The sequence below is a fragment of the Cavia porcellus genome, unplaced genomic scaffold (assembly GCF_034190915.1).
Source record: "Cavia porcellus strain 051 isolate PalLab524CR breed Dunkin Hartley unplaced genomic scaffold, mCavPor4.1 scaffold_22, whole genome shotgun sequence".
Lineage (NCBI taxonomy): Eukaryota > Metazoa > Chordata > Mammalia > Rodentia > Caviidae > Cavia > Cavia porcellus.
In genome coordinates, this window is record NW_026947505.1 from 41,461,408 (window position 1) to 41,477,441 (window position 16,034).

The following is a 16,034-nucleotide window of genomic DNA, read 5'->3' on the forward strand; positions in this document are numbered from 1 at the left end:
TATAAAATGTCCAAGATAGGCTCCATATACTAAGGCAGGAAATAACTGAGTGGTTGCTTAAGGATGAAAGTAAGAAAGGGAGTGACTGCAAACAGGCATGTGGTTTCTTCTGGGGAAATGATTCAAAATTAGATTACAGTGATGGCTATAAAACTACAAAACTACTTTTTATTTTGGTTTTTTTAGACGGCGTCTTGCTATATAGTCTAGGCTGGCCTTGAACTCACTTTGTAGCCCAGGTTAGCCTCAGCTTCCAGAGTGCTGAAATTACAAATGTACACCACCACATCCGGCTCAAAACTACTTGAAACTGTATTAACCAGGCGTGGTAGTACATGCCTGTAATCCTAGCACTCGGGAGGCTGAGACAGGAAGATTGCTGAGAGGTATGGCCAGCCCGGGCTACAAAGTGAGTTCAAAGCCAGCCTGAACTGCATACTGAAACCCTGTCTTTTTTAACAAGTTCAAAAAAAAAAGAAAAATCCTGTACTAAAACTCACTGAATTTTACTGAAGTATTATGTAAATTATAACTCAAAAGGCCATGTAAAGACATTTCAAGTCTAAACAAAATTCTGTTTAAATCCTGCGATGTCAACCATTCACTGAGTGTTGGAGATCAGTTATCCTGCAGGGAGGTGAATGCAGAACCTGCGTAAGAAGAACTCATCCAGGGTGGGCTGCTACATGTAAGGAGTAAGTCAATGACCTAGAAAGATTTCAGGCAGCTTTAAAGTCAATCTTTTAAAAAATTTAATAGCAAAAAAGAAATAAAAAACACCATCAATGACATAGAATTTGGCTATTTTAGAACACTGCTGAAATTCAGTTTACATTCTGAAAAAGGTGATTTATCAAGAGTTCATTCAGCAGACTTGACACTGACCTAGCACCTACACATCTTGGTTTTAAAATAAACTGAACCCCAGCATGTGATAATAAGGCTTGAGCTTTTGTTAATTCTAAATATGGTGGTTAGTATAAAATAATTTAGAAGGCTACCTTACATCTTCCCTGTCAGCAAGGGTCCTAGCTCAGTCCTTGGTGGGCCCTCAGCACAGTGCCCTGCTGAGTATGTTTGGCTGTTTGCTTTCTGGGAGGAAGAAGGCGAAAAGGACGAAGCTCTGCATCCTAGACTGTTGGCTCTTGAGTTATCAACCATTAAAAGACAATATAACTTAGCTTTCCTAAAATAAACCATTTATTGAAAAAAGAACCTTTTTCTTAAATTTCATTAGCCTTTTGCATAACAAACCTGCAGCTTGCCAACAAAAAAGATAAGGTTTCACAGTCAGTGCACTCAACAACAGGAGATTAAAAACAAGGTCCAGGACGCCTGATAACACTACAACTTCTTTCGAACCCAAAAAGGTCAAAAATACTACACTGATGTCACGGTTCTCAGTTGCACAAGAAATGGAGGGAGACAGAGGCAATGGTCCGTGTACAGTAGTAATGGCACTTAACATGCAGCTTCTTAACCTTGTGGCCGCCATCCCCCAAGAGGGCTGTGCCACATCAGACAACAGGAGCAGCAGGAGAAGTGACACTTGTCACCTGTGCAGTCTTCAGTCTTGGAAGGTTAAAGCTGCACTGCTTCTCAGCAGTCTTTCTGTAAATATTACATACAGTAGTGATTGAGAGAGTTCTCCGCGTCCACACTGCTGGGCCACGGGCTGGTGAGCATCACTCTTCATCTGTGCAGACCTGTGAGGAAGCAGGAGAGAGCTGAGCCCTTGCAGGTGTGGAAACGCATGGGTACATCCGACAGGGGAGGCTTGAGAAATGAAATGCTCAGGGATAGTGCACTTGCCTAGCATAAGACAGGGCAGGGCAGGGCAGGGCAGGGCAGGAGGAAAGAAGAATGGAAGGAAGGAAGGAAGGAAGGAAGGAAGGAAGGAAGGAAGGAAGGAAGGAGAAAGAGAAAAAGAGAGAAAGAGAGAAAGAGACAGAGAGAAGAAAGGGTAACATGAAGGTCAGTGCTAGCTAAGCGCCTGCTCTGAGAGTAAGCCTGAGAACTGACTGCTAAAGTTCCTGAAATCTGTATGTACAATCTCAGGGCAATATATTGTATGTACACCTAATACTTACTCTTTAATTACATGCGCCTACCACTTCTATGCTAACACAGGTGCTTGCTCCTTCCCACTCACCAAGCAGGCCCCGCAGAGCTGTTTGCTAGGGTGTATTCTTGTCATACTCCTAGACTCTACACCACAACACTTCTGTCTCTCAAATCTAAACCCTAGCCTAACTTCCTGGAGTGGTGGCCATAAACATTCAAATGCCTGTCAGAAACCCTCAGGCAGATGTTCCTAACGTATGTCACCTCACACATAACCGAGAAACTCTCACCTCCCTGACCTCTTACCTAGAGCGGTGAACTGAATCTCTGCGGCTGCGGGTCGTCTCCGGACTCACTCTTCGTGTCTAATCAGTGCTTCAGTCAAGGGCGTTCTAACTCCTAAATATAGCTGATAACTCATGTTGATGATCCATTCCCAATCCTCCAGTGTAGCAGCTACCTAGTTTCTTACTTCCACAGTGATCTTTCTAAAATGCACCTTAACCATATTATGTTTACAATTAAACTGAAATTTCTTTCCACTGTCCCTGCTTACTTTCTAGCTCTATCTTTTGACACTCTGCACATTCTACGCCCCATCGAGATCTCACCTACACCCGACTCTCAACTGTTTGCCTCCTGGCCTGTGTCCTTCCATAACTTTACTTCACCTGTCACATCCCTTACCTCATCCCTGACCCAGAAAAACCCTGTCACAGACTAAGTACCCCGTTCTGAGATTCCCTGACTGCATTAAATCCACCTTTCCAGCAGCCATGAGGTGTGGCATACATACTGTGATCACAGCTCCTGCCACAGTGGCTGGTCATTACCAATCTGTCTGCCCTCCACAGATCACGTGCTTCCAAGAGTGGAAACTATTCTTCAGTCTGTCTCACTCAAAATTCCATTTAACTGTCTTAAGTTTACTTTCAATATAATACCAAAATAGGCCAAGCAGAAGAACTCAATGAACACTTTCCAAATGAAAAAACACACAAAAATGCCTGGCAAAAGAAGACATTTAGTTCTTTTCTATTTTAGACATGGGTATTTTATATTTAAGTTTCCAAATGTTCTAAAGTGTCAGATGCAAAACTGAACTCAAATAAATTTAAACATGAGGATGACTTTAGCAATCTTCCAAACCTTGACAAAAGAATGGTCGAGGAGCTGGCTGGCTGTCCATCTCATCTTTGGGTCACTTTCCAGGCAGTGAGAGAGGAAGTCCTTTCCTTCAGGGCTTAATCTTTCGGGAATTGGTGGCTTATGTCCCATTCCCACTTTATACATAATCTGAAAATTGTGTTCATATTCATGCCAAGGCCTCTACAAAGACAGGAAAAATAAACATAAAAGAATGCCTAACAGCTTCAGGGTTCAGCAAACCTTGACTTTAGAACTAAAGAGGAAATACGCCAGGCTTACAGGCCGAATATTTTTCATTGCAACTACTTACTTCTCTCAAGGGAGCACGAAAGCAGCGAAAGATAATACACACACACACACACACATGCACAGGTGCAGCTGTGTTCCAATGAAACTTTGCTACAAATTGGTGGCCCGCATGGTGTGCTACCCTATTTGGGATGTGCTACCATCCAGCATTATCTAACAGCAATCTTCATCCAACTAAAAGATGTATTATAAATAATGATATAAAAATGTCACTAAAACATCTAAGATTCAACAACTCTCACAGGGATGTTTAATACGCTATCTTGTGCACAATGAAAATTCCTTTAGTACAAAGATTAAATGATCACAGGGAAAATGCATAGGGAAATAACTAAGTTTGTGCAGCATTCTGATTTGTATACTGTTGCTTAGTATATAATATGTTCTCATAAATGTGAATTCTTGCTTTTGTATGGCTTGATTGAAACACTGTAGATATCAAGGCCATTTTCCTATCTTAATGCGAGCACAAATAACATCAGCTAGTATTTGCTAGAATTGTATGTGTTGTCTTTCAGCAGTTGCAAGGCACAGCTGAATAATTTAACTGACTTCCTAGGAACACTTAAAATATTTTTTTTTTTTTTGCTATACAAATGATGCTACATAAACTAAATGTTTATACATTTGTACCATTACTCATCAGTATCTTCACAAAAAGAAATTTTTAGACACAAAATTTCTTGGTTTAAGGGCTATGCACATTTAATTTTTTTAGTACATGCTTGCAATATATAATGCCTACATTCTTTGTATGAATACATGTTGAAAACTGTTCTCCAGAGAAATTCCACCACTTTGAATTTTTGTTCATAATATATGTCTTTCCTTACAGCCCCTCTAAAAGTAGTATAAATCTTTAAAAAGGTCACTCATGGGGCCAGGGATATAGCTTAGCAGCACTGTGCCTGCCTGGCAAGCACAAGGTCTAGAGTTGAGTCTCTTTTTTTTTTGGTGCCAGGGATCAAACTCATGACCTTGCGTTTGCCAAGCAGGCACTTACATCGCTGAGCTAAACCCCTAGCCCCAAGAGTTTGATTCTTGGTACCAAAAAATAAAAATTTAAAAAAAGTCATTTGTTAAATAAAAACATTTCATTTTTACTATCTAACTCCAATTACTAGTGAGGCAGATCATTTCATGTTTCTTTTTATATTAACAGGGATAATTTGTTTTTTAGAAAACTGAACTGGAAAGCATGGAGTCCCACATACCCAGTTCCCGTCATCCGCATCCTGCAGTGGTGTGGTCCCTTTGTTACACTGATGAACCATTGTCAATACATTACTGCTAATCTAAGTCCACATTAGGATTTACTGTGTTGTAGTCTCCTTAAGTGCGGACTTACAGGCAGTAAGTATCCTTCATCTAGGTATCTACCATCACTCTCCTAAAAAGATTTCACCACCTCAAAATTCCTGTGCTCTACCTAGTTCTCTCTCCTTCCCCTGGTAACTACTCATCTTTACACTATTCTTGCCGTTCTGCCTCTTACAGAATGCTATAACAGGGAACCACACTGGACTCAGCCTTTTTGCGTTGATCACTTGGCTAGGTGTATTTAAGGTGCTTCTGTGTCTTTCTAAGGACTTTAGCACATTTATTTTTATTTATTTATTTATTTTTATTTTATTGGTACCGGGGATCAAACTCACATCCTCATGCTTGCCAGGCAGCCACTTAAGCCACGGAGCTAAATCCCCAGCCCCAGAACATTTATTTTTATCACTGAACTTATTCCTTTGTATGAATTTGATATATTCGTTCATTTATCTGTTGGACATCCTGGTTGCTTCTAAGTTCTGCCACTTATGAAAAAAGCTGTTAAAAGCATTCATATACAAATTGTGCAGACACAAGTTTTCCATTTTATGTTTCTTTTTGTAACTGACTGTGTCTCCTAGTTCTAATTTGAGATTTGTCTCTTTAAATTCATAAGGCATAGCATATATTTTATAAATATTTAGTTTCTTAGATTGTTGTATTTTATAACCTCATATGTTTTGTTGGATCACATTCTAATCTCTACTCATTTTCTCTAGCAGAATATGTGCCCAGAGAATTTACTATGAATAATAAAATCACAGTTTCTACTTTGTCAATGTATAGTGCCCTCCTAAAGCTCCTCTTCCAGGTGTGGGCTCTGCTTACCTTACCAGTCACCATCTCTATGACAACACATCCCAGACTCCAGATATCTGCAGCACGTCCGTGACCTTCTCCTTTAGCGCGGGTAATGACTTCAGGTGCCATGTATGCTTTAAAAGTCACAGATACAGTGATAATAACAGGCTAGGAATACAGCACTATGTATTAATAACATGAAGCAATAAGCTAATATAATATTCTTTCTCCAAATTATCTGAAAATAGACATGTAAAATCAGTATGTTGAAGGGACTTTTTAGAGACAAAATTACCTTTTAAAACACAATGTTTGACTATGTAAATCTTCAAATAAATTGCATTCATAATGAAATGGAAATTTGACTTGCAGAGTATGAAAAGCTTTATGACACTAAATAATCAAAACAAATAATTACCATTTAATTATAATGTTATTTTTTTTTCCTGTATTACTTGTACCCTTTTATCATTTTCTTTTTCTTTTTTTTTGTCCTTTTCTTTTTTTTACTGGTACCGGGGATCGAACTCACGACTGTCTGCTTCCAAGGCAAGTGCTTATGCCACTGAGCTAAATCCCCAGCCCAACTATAATGTTATTTTAACTAGAACAGTTTCACAATACCAATGCAAACAACAACAAGTGTCTTTGCTGGGAAGAGAAAAAGGCTTTCTGCCTGTAACTTTCAAGAAGTAGTTTAATTCACCAACTGGACAACAAAGCTCAGCAGGAGGCCTTCTTAAGTGGAGGAGCAGCCCTCTTCTTGACCACAAACCTCTTCCTACTCTGCAGATCTAGGTTAGCACAGAAGGGTGAAGGGGAGCTCCAGGGGCCACATGACCCATCCTAAGAGCATGTACAGAGACCTCTCCAGTGGGCCCTACCTGCTGTCCCCAGTGTGCTGTTGACTTCACCAGGCATCGTCTGTGCATTGTTTTTAAGCTTTACCGAGCATCCGAAATCTCCCAATTTGATTAGTCCAGATGAGGTAAGGAAGATATTGGCACCTAACAAGAAATACACAGTCACTACGCAGCCTCTAAATGAGTCCTTTAAATGTTACATGGTGACCTAACTACAGGAAACTATTCATAAACTAAATACGATGAAGCCTTTTGAAACTTTACTTATAAATGTTCAATTACAGAAAGACTTATGAACTTTATTCACAAATGTCAGTAATTCAAAACAGTGAAACTTAACAGCACAGTAGGTAAGTCTGACACACACACACACAAAAAAAACCTGAAGTGCATGCACAAATTCAAACACTAAAACCTCACAGATGTAAACAGAAATTATACACAAAATACCAATGCTTGTAGCAGTCTCTCAACCTGTTTCCATGCTAAGAAGTGACGCTCAGAAAAGAACTGGCAAACACACTGCAGTTCTACAATCACAGCTGAGTTTGCCTCTGGACTTACTGTAGACTATAACTGAAACAATGTTTTATAATGCTTCTATATTTCTACAAGCAACATATATACCTAACTAGTACTCTAGTTAGAATTTGAGTTTATTGTTCAGTTTTCAGGGCAGCTTGGGCTTTTGCTATTGACTATAAGATTGCTTGCTCCAGCGAGTCACACATCTTTGGTACCTGCCTTACACTATGCACTTCAAAAAGCAACATGGAGCCACTCAAGTTGGACAACAGCCACGCAATAAGCTAACGTCTAACATTTCTTCTCAACATCCTAACTCTTGCAGAATTCATGCTCTCTTGCACAGGAATAGTTCTGGAACCATTCTCAGCAGGGAATGCAACATGCAGTCACCATTTCATGACCGTGCACAGTATGGAAATGGGAAATGCCAAAGTTTGCTCAACTGCCAATTAAGCCAGTGCCCAGAGTGCCTCCAGACAGCAAGGCCACATATGTGGTAGAGAGGCGGGCAGCCAATAGTCCCAACATATCATATACTGGGTGACTCAGGGTTGAACCACATTACAAAGGCAAAGCTATTCTTATACCCAGACCAACGAAGATGCTGGTGTAATCAGAATAGCCCACCAGACTGGTTCTAGTCCCTGATCAGAAGTCAGGCCGACTCTTTAGTAAATGTGTTTAGGTTAACCACACTCAGACTCTATGATAGAATACTTTTGGTCAAAGGAACAAAAATACTCTCCTGCTTTAACTCTGCAAGCCTACTTGAAACAAAAGTGAAGAGCGTGGCATGGTTAAGGCAAATGTCACAGTGACAGTTCTGAGATGAAAAACACAGCCATTCCCCTTAAACCAGAAGAGAAAAGCACTTTTAATCAATCAACATGACCAAATTAACCATTAGCAGAATTCTAATTTGGAGGTTGGTGTAAATAAATCCTATTTTTGTTTCTAAAGATACAGGTGCAAATTCTGAATTAGACAAACATTTTTTATTTACTGTCACTTAACATATTGATAACACTCATATATAAATTCAAGGATCATGGCATGGAAAAATTTGCTTTGATCACAAATGTCTATTAAGCACACGGGCTATGTCAAGTCAGCTTATAAAATAGCAGACTTTGCTTGTAAAAAAAACCTAGATTTCTCTCAAAGTTATGTTGAAAAGAAAAGATAAAGCAAATTTTCCTACTCATGAATGGAAGATAAGGTTCAAGAAATTTTTTTCTTTTTGGTTTGAGACAGTATTTCACTATGCAGTTCAGGTTGGTCTTAAAACTCACTATGTAGCCCAGGCTGGCCTTAAACTTGAGGCAATCCTCCCATCTCAGCCTCCCACATGCTGAGATTACAGGTGTGTGCTACCATACCCGGACTCAACATTAGAAATGAGTATCTACAAAGCACCTATGTATGGAATACCAGGCCACTCTGCCCATGGCAACTGAACACATATGGGATTACCTTTAATGTCACGGTGAACTATGCCATGCTCATGGAGAACATTGATAGCAGTGGTGATTTGTTTGGAATATAGCCTAATGACGTGTTCCTGAAGCCCCAGCCTTGACACCTCTTCTAATGTGCCCTCGTCACAGTACTCCATGAAGATGTACATTTCTTCCTGGGGGAGGAATAAAACACAGCCCTGTGTTTGTGGTTTTCTTTACATGGATACAACGTGAAAGCTCTGGAAAACGTCATAGGCCACGCCCCCGAGGAATCAATCTTCTTTCTAGTGGTTCACTACGCTAGCCATCCTGAGCACTGATGTGTGTGTAGCAGGCGTGCCTAGCTCTTCTGCAGAGGTGGCTGCCTACACCCTGTCTGGAATTATACAGCTCGTCAGGGTAAGAATGTCCCCTCCAAATCACAGGGGATGGACTTCTATCACCCTCCGAGGTTAAGTCTGCCATATAATCTCAGACAGGGACCAACAGGGCTTCCCTATAAATATATTATTAAGTACTGAAACACATCCTTTCCAAACACGAACATATTGTGAAAACATTAGAAGTAATCAACACCCAGCTCCCCCTGGAAGCTCCGGCTCTGTACCAAGATGCTCCACAAGTCTTCGGCTTTTCCTCGACATGTTTATTGCTAAACACAGCGGGGAAAATGAATTTGAGGTTTTAATTTTCTCTTATTTCACAATGGTTCCTTTAAGACAGAAAAGAAAACCAGTGTACTGTAAATGGAAAAAGTCACAAGAAGCGGGGGAAGGGACACTTTAGAAGACTCTTCAGACTGGCAGGATGGGTTTCAGTGCTTTATAATGTCAGGTTAATGACTACAGTCTACAACTTACATTTTAGGAAGAACTCCTCTAGTTTCAGAGAGAAGGCAGAAATGATGTAACTCATGGAGATTTCCTGAGAATTAGGCAAAGTTACTGTGCTCTGAAATGAGAAGACCTGTGATGTAGAACAGGACTCCATTTTGTACCCTTACTGATTCCTCACACAGAACAGTGTGATTAAAGTCAGCTTACTCTATGCAGTTCCACACCAAAATACCGAACCAGATTGGAATGTTTGATGCCTTCAAATATTTTCAGTTCATCTGCAGTTTCCTTGATAGTTTTATGGTCATTAGGTTGAAATCGAATCTGTAAAAGAAAAATTGTCTCCAACAGTCAAACTGGAAACAAGCATCTTAAATAGTCAAGGCTGTAAAGCCATCTACTAATGTTTTCATTGTGCAGGCCATGACTATGGTGAATATGACTATAACTTTACTTCCAGATTTTACTTTTTACTTTCCTTTTTTTTACTGTTCCAAGTGAACAGCATCCTTGTTTTGAATATCTGCTGATAATAACAGCTAATAATATCACTGGCAACTGCGACCTAAACCACCAAAAGCATTAAACATTAAGTAAGCAATCACTGTCTCTCAATTCTAGGTAATACAGAAAGTTAAAATGTGATTCTGCACCTAAAAAGTTTACAGCCTATTTTAGATTCCACCTGTAAGGCTACATAGTATCTGTACTTTTCTGTCTATCTTACTATTTCACTTTAGCAATTCTTTCACTCTAGCAATTATCTAGGTTCATTCATGTTGCTAACGAGGTGACTACAGTTAGTAACAATGTATGTATCTCAAAATTGCTGAGAGTAAATTTCAAATTATGAGAAGTGAGGTGATGAATGTGTTAATTAGCTAGACAGACCACTGCACTATCACCATGTATCAAAACTTCATAATGCAGGGATGGCTGACCATTTAGAGATGAAGTGCCCAAACTGCAACCCAAGTGCCAACACTGCAAATACACCTGAATACTGCGATTTTAGTTTACGAAACAACTCAGAAATTAGTGTCTTTTATCTTAAAAACACAATTACATGTGCTACAGTTTGGCCATTACAGTTATACCGTATCCCGTAAGTATATAAAATTATGAAATATAAATTAAAAATTAAAAAAGAACGCTAGGCATTGGGGTGCATGCCTGTAATCCCACCATGTAAGACACTTAGGCAGGAGGATAACAAGTTTGAGGCCAGCTTAGATTACATAGTGAGGTCAAGCCCGGCCTGGACTATACAGTGGGACCTGTCTCAGGAAAATAAATAAATAAATAAAAAATCAAAGTAAGCATATAAATAAAGATAAAAAAGAGAAAGAAAAGAAAGACATTTACAACCAAATTGGAGTAATGACATAAAGGAACGAGGGTCAGGACTGGACAGAGAAAAAGCCTAAACACTGCCAGTGCGCAGAAAGGGGCAAAGAATTGGGACCCCTGTGAGTAAAAACATCTCCCCCTCAGTTGGGTCCAACTTTGAAGCCACACCACATAGTTCTCCAGCGGTACTGAGTCTGGTTTCCTTCGCTCGAGCCGTTCCTCATGGTTCCCTCCTCCACCCATTCCACTAGTAGCAACAGGCATACTGATTACCTGTGCAGTTTACCACAAAGTTCACCTTTTCCCTATAAGTTGTGCTGTCATCATCATCCACCAGCCCTTGTGCTATCTCCCAGTATAGCAGGATCTCTCACACTGTGCAGGGTTGGGCTTGTGTTCCTGCTCTCACACTCCTCGCTGAATTGTCAATATCTTCATTTTCTAGTGTTATCTCAAGCACTGCTGGGTTGGTCCTGTCTAAACTGCAGCACGTGAGACTTAGAACTGGACAGTACTTCAGCCAGCAGTGTTAGTCCCACTATTATTCCCAATCTCTGACATCTGAAGTCCTTCACTACAAAGGCCTAGCTAGGCAACTGACTCACCTCCTTCATGGCCATCAGCTCTCCTGTGTCAACACTGATGCAGGTGTAGACCTTCCCATATTGTCCTTCTCCTGCGAACAACACCAATAGGCCACTCTTCCAGCCAGCTCAGATAAGTTAAATCATTGAAACTCACAGTAATATTCATTAATTCTGGGTACCTATGTTATCCGTGAGTGTGTTTGATACTGTAAGACCCAAAATAGTTCTAAATGTTCTCTAATAACTGAAGTCTCAGGTAATTTTGTCAATATGTCTTTATCTGTAAATACTGTAAGGAGAGAAAATTCCAGAAGAGCATGAGGAGTCTTAGGTGCATTTTGAGCCGTCATGCCTCTTGAGAAGGTCTGGGCAGAGGCAGAAGGCAGCAGGACTGCATCTGGACCCTGTCTAACTCACTGCTATAGGACCAGGAGTGAGGGACGTACAATCTCCTGACACCCCTTCTGGGAGACTTAGGCAATGGGCAGAAGAGCTACACAAGATTAAGAGCAACGATTAACAGGTGTAGAGTATTGACTATTCTCAGGGTCTCCTGTGCTACAGACTAGCTCGTGGGGAAGCTCTAGTTTCCTGATACCCACAGAGTTCCTGTTCCTTTCTATTTGCCCTCTTAGAATCCAAATTCTTAAAGAATTCATGTATTTAAGAATGACCTGAGACATCATTTAATCTACCACTAATTATTTTACAGAAGGGAGTTTTACCTGGAAATTAATCAGAGAGCATTTCAGAAAAAAAGATTGTCCTATCCTGATTTGCATCCATTCTCTGTCTAAATAATAGTCTTGTATAGAAGAAAATAAACGGGTAAAATTTCAGTAGTTCTCCAATGGAAACTTCTGAAATTACTGAGCAAAACTATTCAATTAAATGGACTTGTAAAAATCTTTCTTCAAATCTCATGTTTATTGTTCTTAGCCCACACTTCAGCTATTAAGCAAGGTAAAGACGTCTGATATCATGTATAGTTGCTGTATCTGTAAGATGAGGATAAACTATAAAGATTTAACCTATAGAAGCACAGACAGTACTTTTTCTAACATCAAGTGCCTTCATGCCATGGTTCTTAGTTTCCTTACCAATTTTGTTTCCTCTTTGCCATTTGAAGGTCACTTTCCTCAAGCCAACGTGCATGACATTATCATAGGATTTAGGCGTATCACAAACTTGACCAATGATATTCTTTCTCCTCATTTCTCGGTATCTCTTTTCTTCAAACAATCGGACTGACTTCTGGATAGCTTCTATGGGTCCTTGTTTAGAAGCAGTATCTGCAGAGAGACCCCCAAATTCATCAGTGAGAGACACTTACCAACAAATAACAATGAGACAGAGCAGTATACATATGCACTCCATTACAGCTTATCATTGTCTATCCAGATCAACAGCAGGCGAATTAAGAGTTCTTCCACTAATTCCAGTACATATCCCCATCCAATAGAGTACATAAACCCCAAGCTCAGCAGCTAATCCCCAATCCTTATCTGTGCTTCAGGCCGATGGCTGAGCCACTACAGTAATTTCTATGGCTTCTATTCCCTGCTCTTCCCAGCTCTCTTGCTGGTCAGCATTATCTTACCACTCAAGAAATCTTGACATGTTACTTTCCTGGGTTTATTTGTGCTCTCCACTGCTTATGAACCAACAATCCAAATTCTTATTTGGGGTTGGAGTCAAGAAGAATTTGGACCCAGATTTTCTTCTTTGGTTTTGTTTGCCATTCCTCTTGTATTCTGCTACCACATGCTCCATATTGGTCAGACTGGATGATTTAGGGAGCACACCAAACTGTCTCATCCGTAAGGCTGCTCATACTTTCTCTTCTTCCTAAAATACTTCCTCAACACAGCAACCACTAAGGAAAACTCACAGGACTCAGGTGAAATAAGCACTTCTCATAAAAGGGAATGAAGTTGTCTTCCCAGGAAAGAGGTTAAAGCAAGACTCCAGCATCGTAACACCCAGAGTAATTACTTTCTAGGTGCCTGCCGAGGGGGAAATCGATCGACTTCACACATTGCATACCTAATCTATTAATTGACTTCTTCAGCTGTGAAATGAAGGTGGTAACACTGAATTCAGACCAATTGTGAAGATTTAATGAAATAATGCACATAAAGCACTTAGCCTGGTGCTTGGAACATGGGGAAACTCAGTATACATTAGCTATTGTTATCATCCCTTATGTTCCCACTAGTGTCTATATCACTATTTCTCCCACTTATTTTACCATGACTGAAAGGAAGAGATACCTTTGATGTACTGAATGATATATCTAAAAGGAGTTTTGTGAGACATTACACCCCTTTCTAGATCTAATTCTGATTCCATCCTATCCTTGTTTTTTTTTTTATCAGTACCAGGAGTCGAACTCACAACTGCCTGCTTGCAAGACAGGTGCTTATGCCACTGAGCTAAGTCCCCAGTTCCCTATCTATCCTTGTTAATAGCTGATCATTCATACTAAAATTGTACATCCACTAATGGGTCATGACTCATTAACTTGAAACCACTGATTTACACAACATTTTTGTGACTGCACTTTTTCACACCACACCCTAAAGAACTACCTAAGAGCTTTAAACTTCTAGCCAAGAGATCTTTGAAAACCTGAATGACTGTAAGGTTAATCTGAAGTGAAATTATGTTTTAGTTTTTTAAAAACTACAATCATTTTAAAACATAGGTTCCAGTTTGTTTCCTTTACCTTAATATATGACATAGTATGTGTGCCCCTCATAGGACAAGCTTTTCACAGCTGTGAGGCTGTAGACTACGTTGTCAAGTATTTCTGGGAAAAGCTTTTTTTTTCCCCCCCCAGACCCCCAAAGGAAAAGCTTTTTTTTTGTTTTGTTAAGCATAAGCCTTTCTCAAGATTTCTCAGTATTTAATATGTCAGCGTGAGCTAAAACCCACAAGAGAAACTGCATTCTGGTGGTTTCCAGAGCATTTGCTTCAATAAGCATGGCAAACACCTAGTACCCAGAGAAACTGCTGTCACAAGAGAGCCATAGAGAGTCCAACTCCTCTTCACGAGGATCAAGTCCAGGAAGTGTCTCCCACTTGACCCTCAACACACACCTAATCTGCCATGAGGCCTGTCTACTGTTGCAACGAAGCTATTTCTTGCTATCATCTCTTTTTTAGACCTCCCCTTAGACCAGTACCTGTTACTAACGTTGAATCACTGGATAGTGTTCTGTTCTCCCAAGATGCTGCTCAATTCAGACGAACAGCATAACCTACCTTTACAGTGTCTTTCTAAGCCCCATCCTTCCACTAACGAAACACCTAGCTACTCAGGATCCTTCAGAGGTGCATACTATTTCTGAGTAAGGGTTTAGATTACTGAAGATATCTATGATCAGAATATCCTTCTACTTCTCCGATTTCACCTGTATTTATAGTCACACCCACCAGTCTAGTCAACGGGCCATCCTCCAGTCACCAGGCCTCTTCCTCCTGAGCACTCTGGGCCTCGGGGAACAAACACTCTTTCAATTGTGACACAAAGTTCAAAGGACTACTGTGGAGGAGACAGCTATGGACGTGAAGAGAGAAGCATGCTCTAGTCCCAGCCCTGCCATTTTCTATCTTAGCCAAGTATTTGACCTTTTAGAATCTGTGTTATTTGAGAAAAAAGATTTGTTCTGCCCACTGCTCAAGATTACTGTGACAAAAAATACCTGATGGTATTCTGTATTCATTCTTCAGTTAGTATTCATTGATCAGCATGTTCAGTTGATTCACTGATCAACATGTGTAACGTGTTTTTTCCTTCTACTTACCATAAAAAATGTTTACTTATTTCACAAATATTTATTAAAGAATTACATCAAGCTTCTTAGAAACTTATTAGTGGACCAATTTTAGTTAGAAAAATAGTGAATGTCCATAAACATACTGTATGGCAGTATGATGTTCTAACTGATGTTAGAAGTATAAATGAGACCCCAAAATATTAATGTATAAGGCCTACTAATTTAAAACCTAAAGCAAATTTTAACTGAAACTGCTCATGTTCTGATTAAACACTTTTAAGTTTAATGTCTTCTCTTACCTTTGGTTTGGCTAATAAGTGTCCGTAATTCCCAACTTCTCCGTGTTGATCCACTTGTATCACCCCTGGGATATGCTGGCTCTGCAGGAAGTATTTGTTCACACGAATTAAGATTTATGGAAAAAATATGCTTGAGAGCAAAACTGAAATGATGAATGGTAATAGTCACCATCAACCTCTCCTTTCTAGTGATTCCTTCCTAATGTGTTTAATATGTGTGTTTCTATAAAATTGGGCAAACTAAGAGATTATTACAGGATTTTTACTAATACAGTAAAACTTTCCAGAAGTAACAGATAATTGAATGCTGAGCAGACACTGCATTCCTGTTGACTTCACTGAAGAGGTTGGTTTCAGGAGTCTCCACCCTGCTACACCTAGAACAAGGACAGGGTTCTCCAGCAGACAGTAAGGACTGCATCAGAACATAACATCAGTGTATGATCCACACACACAATATTACTTCTGCCTTTCAAAAGGAATAAGAGCATTCAACAATTAAAATACCAGAAATTTTTAAAAAGAAAAGGAATAAAAGGCGATCCAAAATATGCAGGAGTTAAAAGGCATCTATTTAAAAAACCAAGAAGTTTGCTTCTTCCCCTTCCTTCTGATTAAAGATATCAATGAGAGAAACTAGCAAACTAAAACATATGATAGGCTAGGGATAATACAGGAAATAA

The 16,034-nt window shown here is 39.7% G+C and overlaps 1 protein-coding gene across 5 annotated transcripts in view; it reads right to left on the bottom strand.

Annotated features, from left to right (window-relative positions):
* Positions 1-1,182: 1,182 nt before the first annotated feature.
* Positions 1,183-16,034, bottom strand: part of Map3k4 (mitogen-activated protein kinase kinase kinase 4) — a 157,151-nt gene continuing 142,299 nt past the window's right edge. For 4 of the 5 annotated variants that reach the window (XM_063233096.1, XM_003466360.5, XM_063233095.1 and 1 more), the window contains 9 exons: positions 15,352-15,432; positions 12,371-12,562; positions 11,289-11,359; positions 9,541-9,657; positions 8,511-8,670; positions 6,531-6,653; positions 5,674-5,780; positions 3,214-3,393; positions 1,183-1,706 (listed from right to left, as the gene is read on the bottom strand). In XM_063233096.1, coding sequence (XP_063089166.1) covers positions 1,686-1,706; positions 3,214-3,393; positions 5,674-5,780; positions 6,531-6,653; positions 8,511-8,670; positions 9,541-9,657; positions 11,289-11,359; positions 12,371-12,562; positions 15,352-15,432 — 1,052 coding nt within the window. In that variant the 3' untranslated portion in view covers positions 1,183-1,685. Of the gene's footprint in view, positions 1,707-3,213; positions 3,394-5,673; positions 5,781-6,530; positions 6,654-8,510; positions 8,671-9,357; positions 9,449-9,540; positions 9,658-11,288; positions 11,360-12,370; positions 12,563-15,351; positions 15,433-16,034 lie in introns of those variants that run through there. The other variant, XM_063233097.1, reaches the window with a different exon arrangement.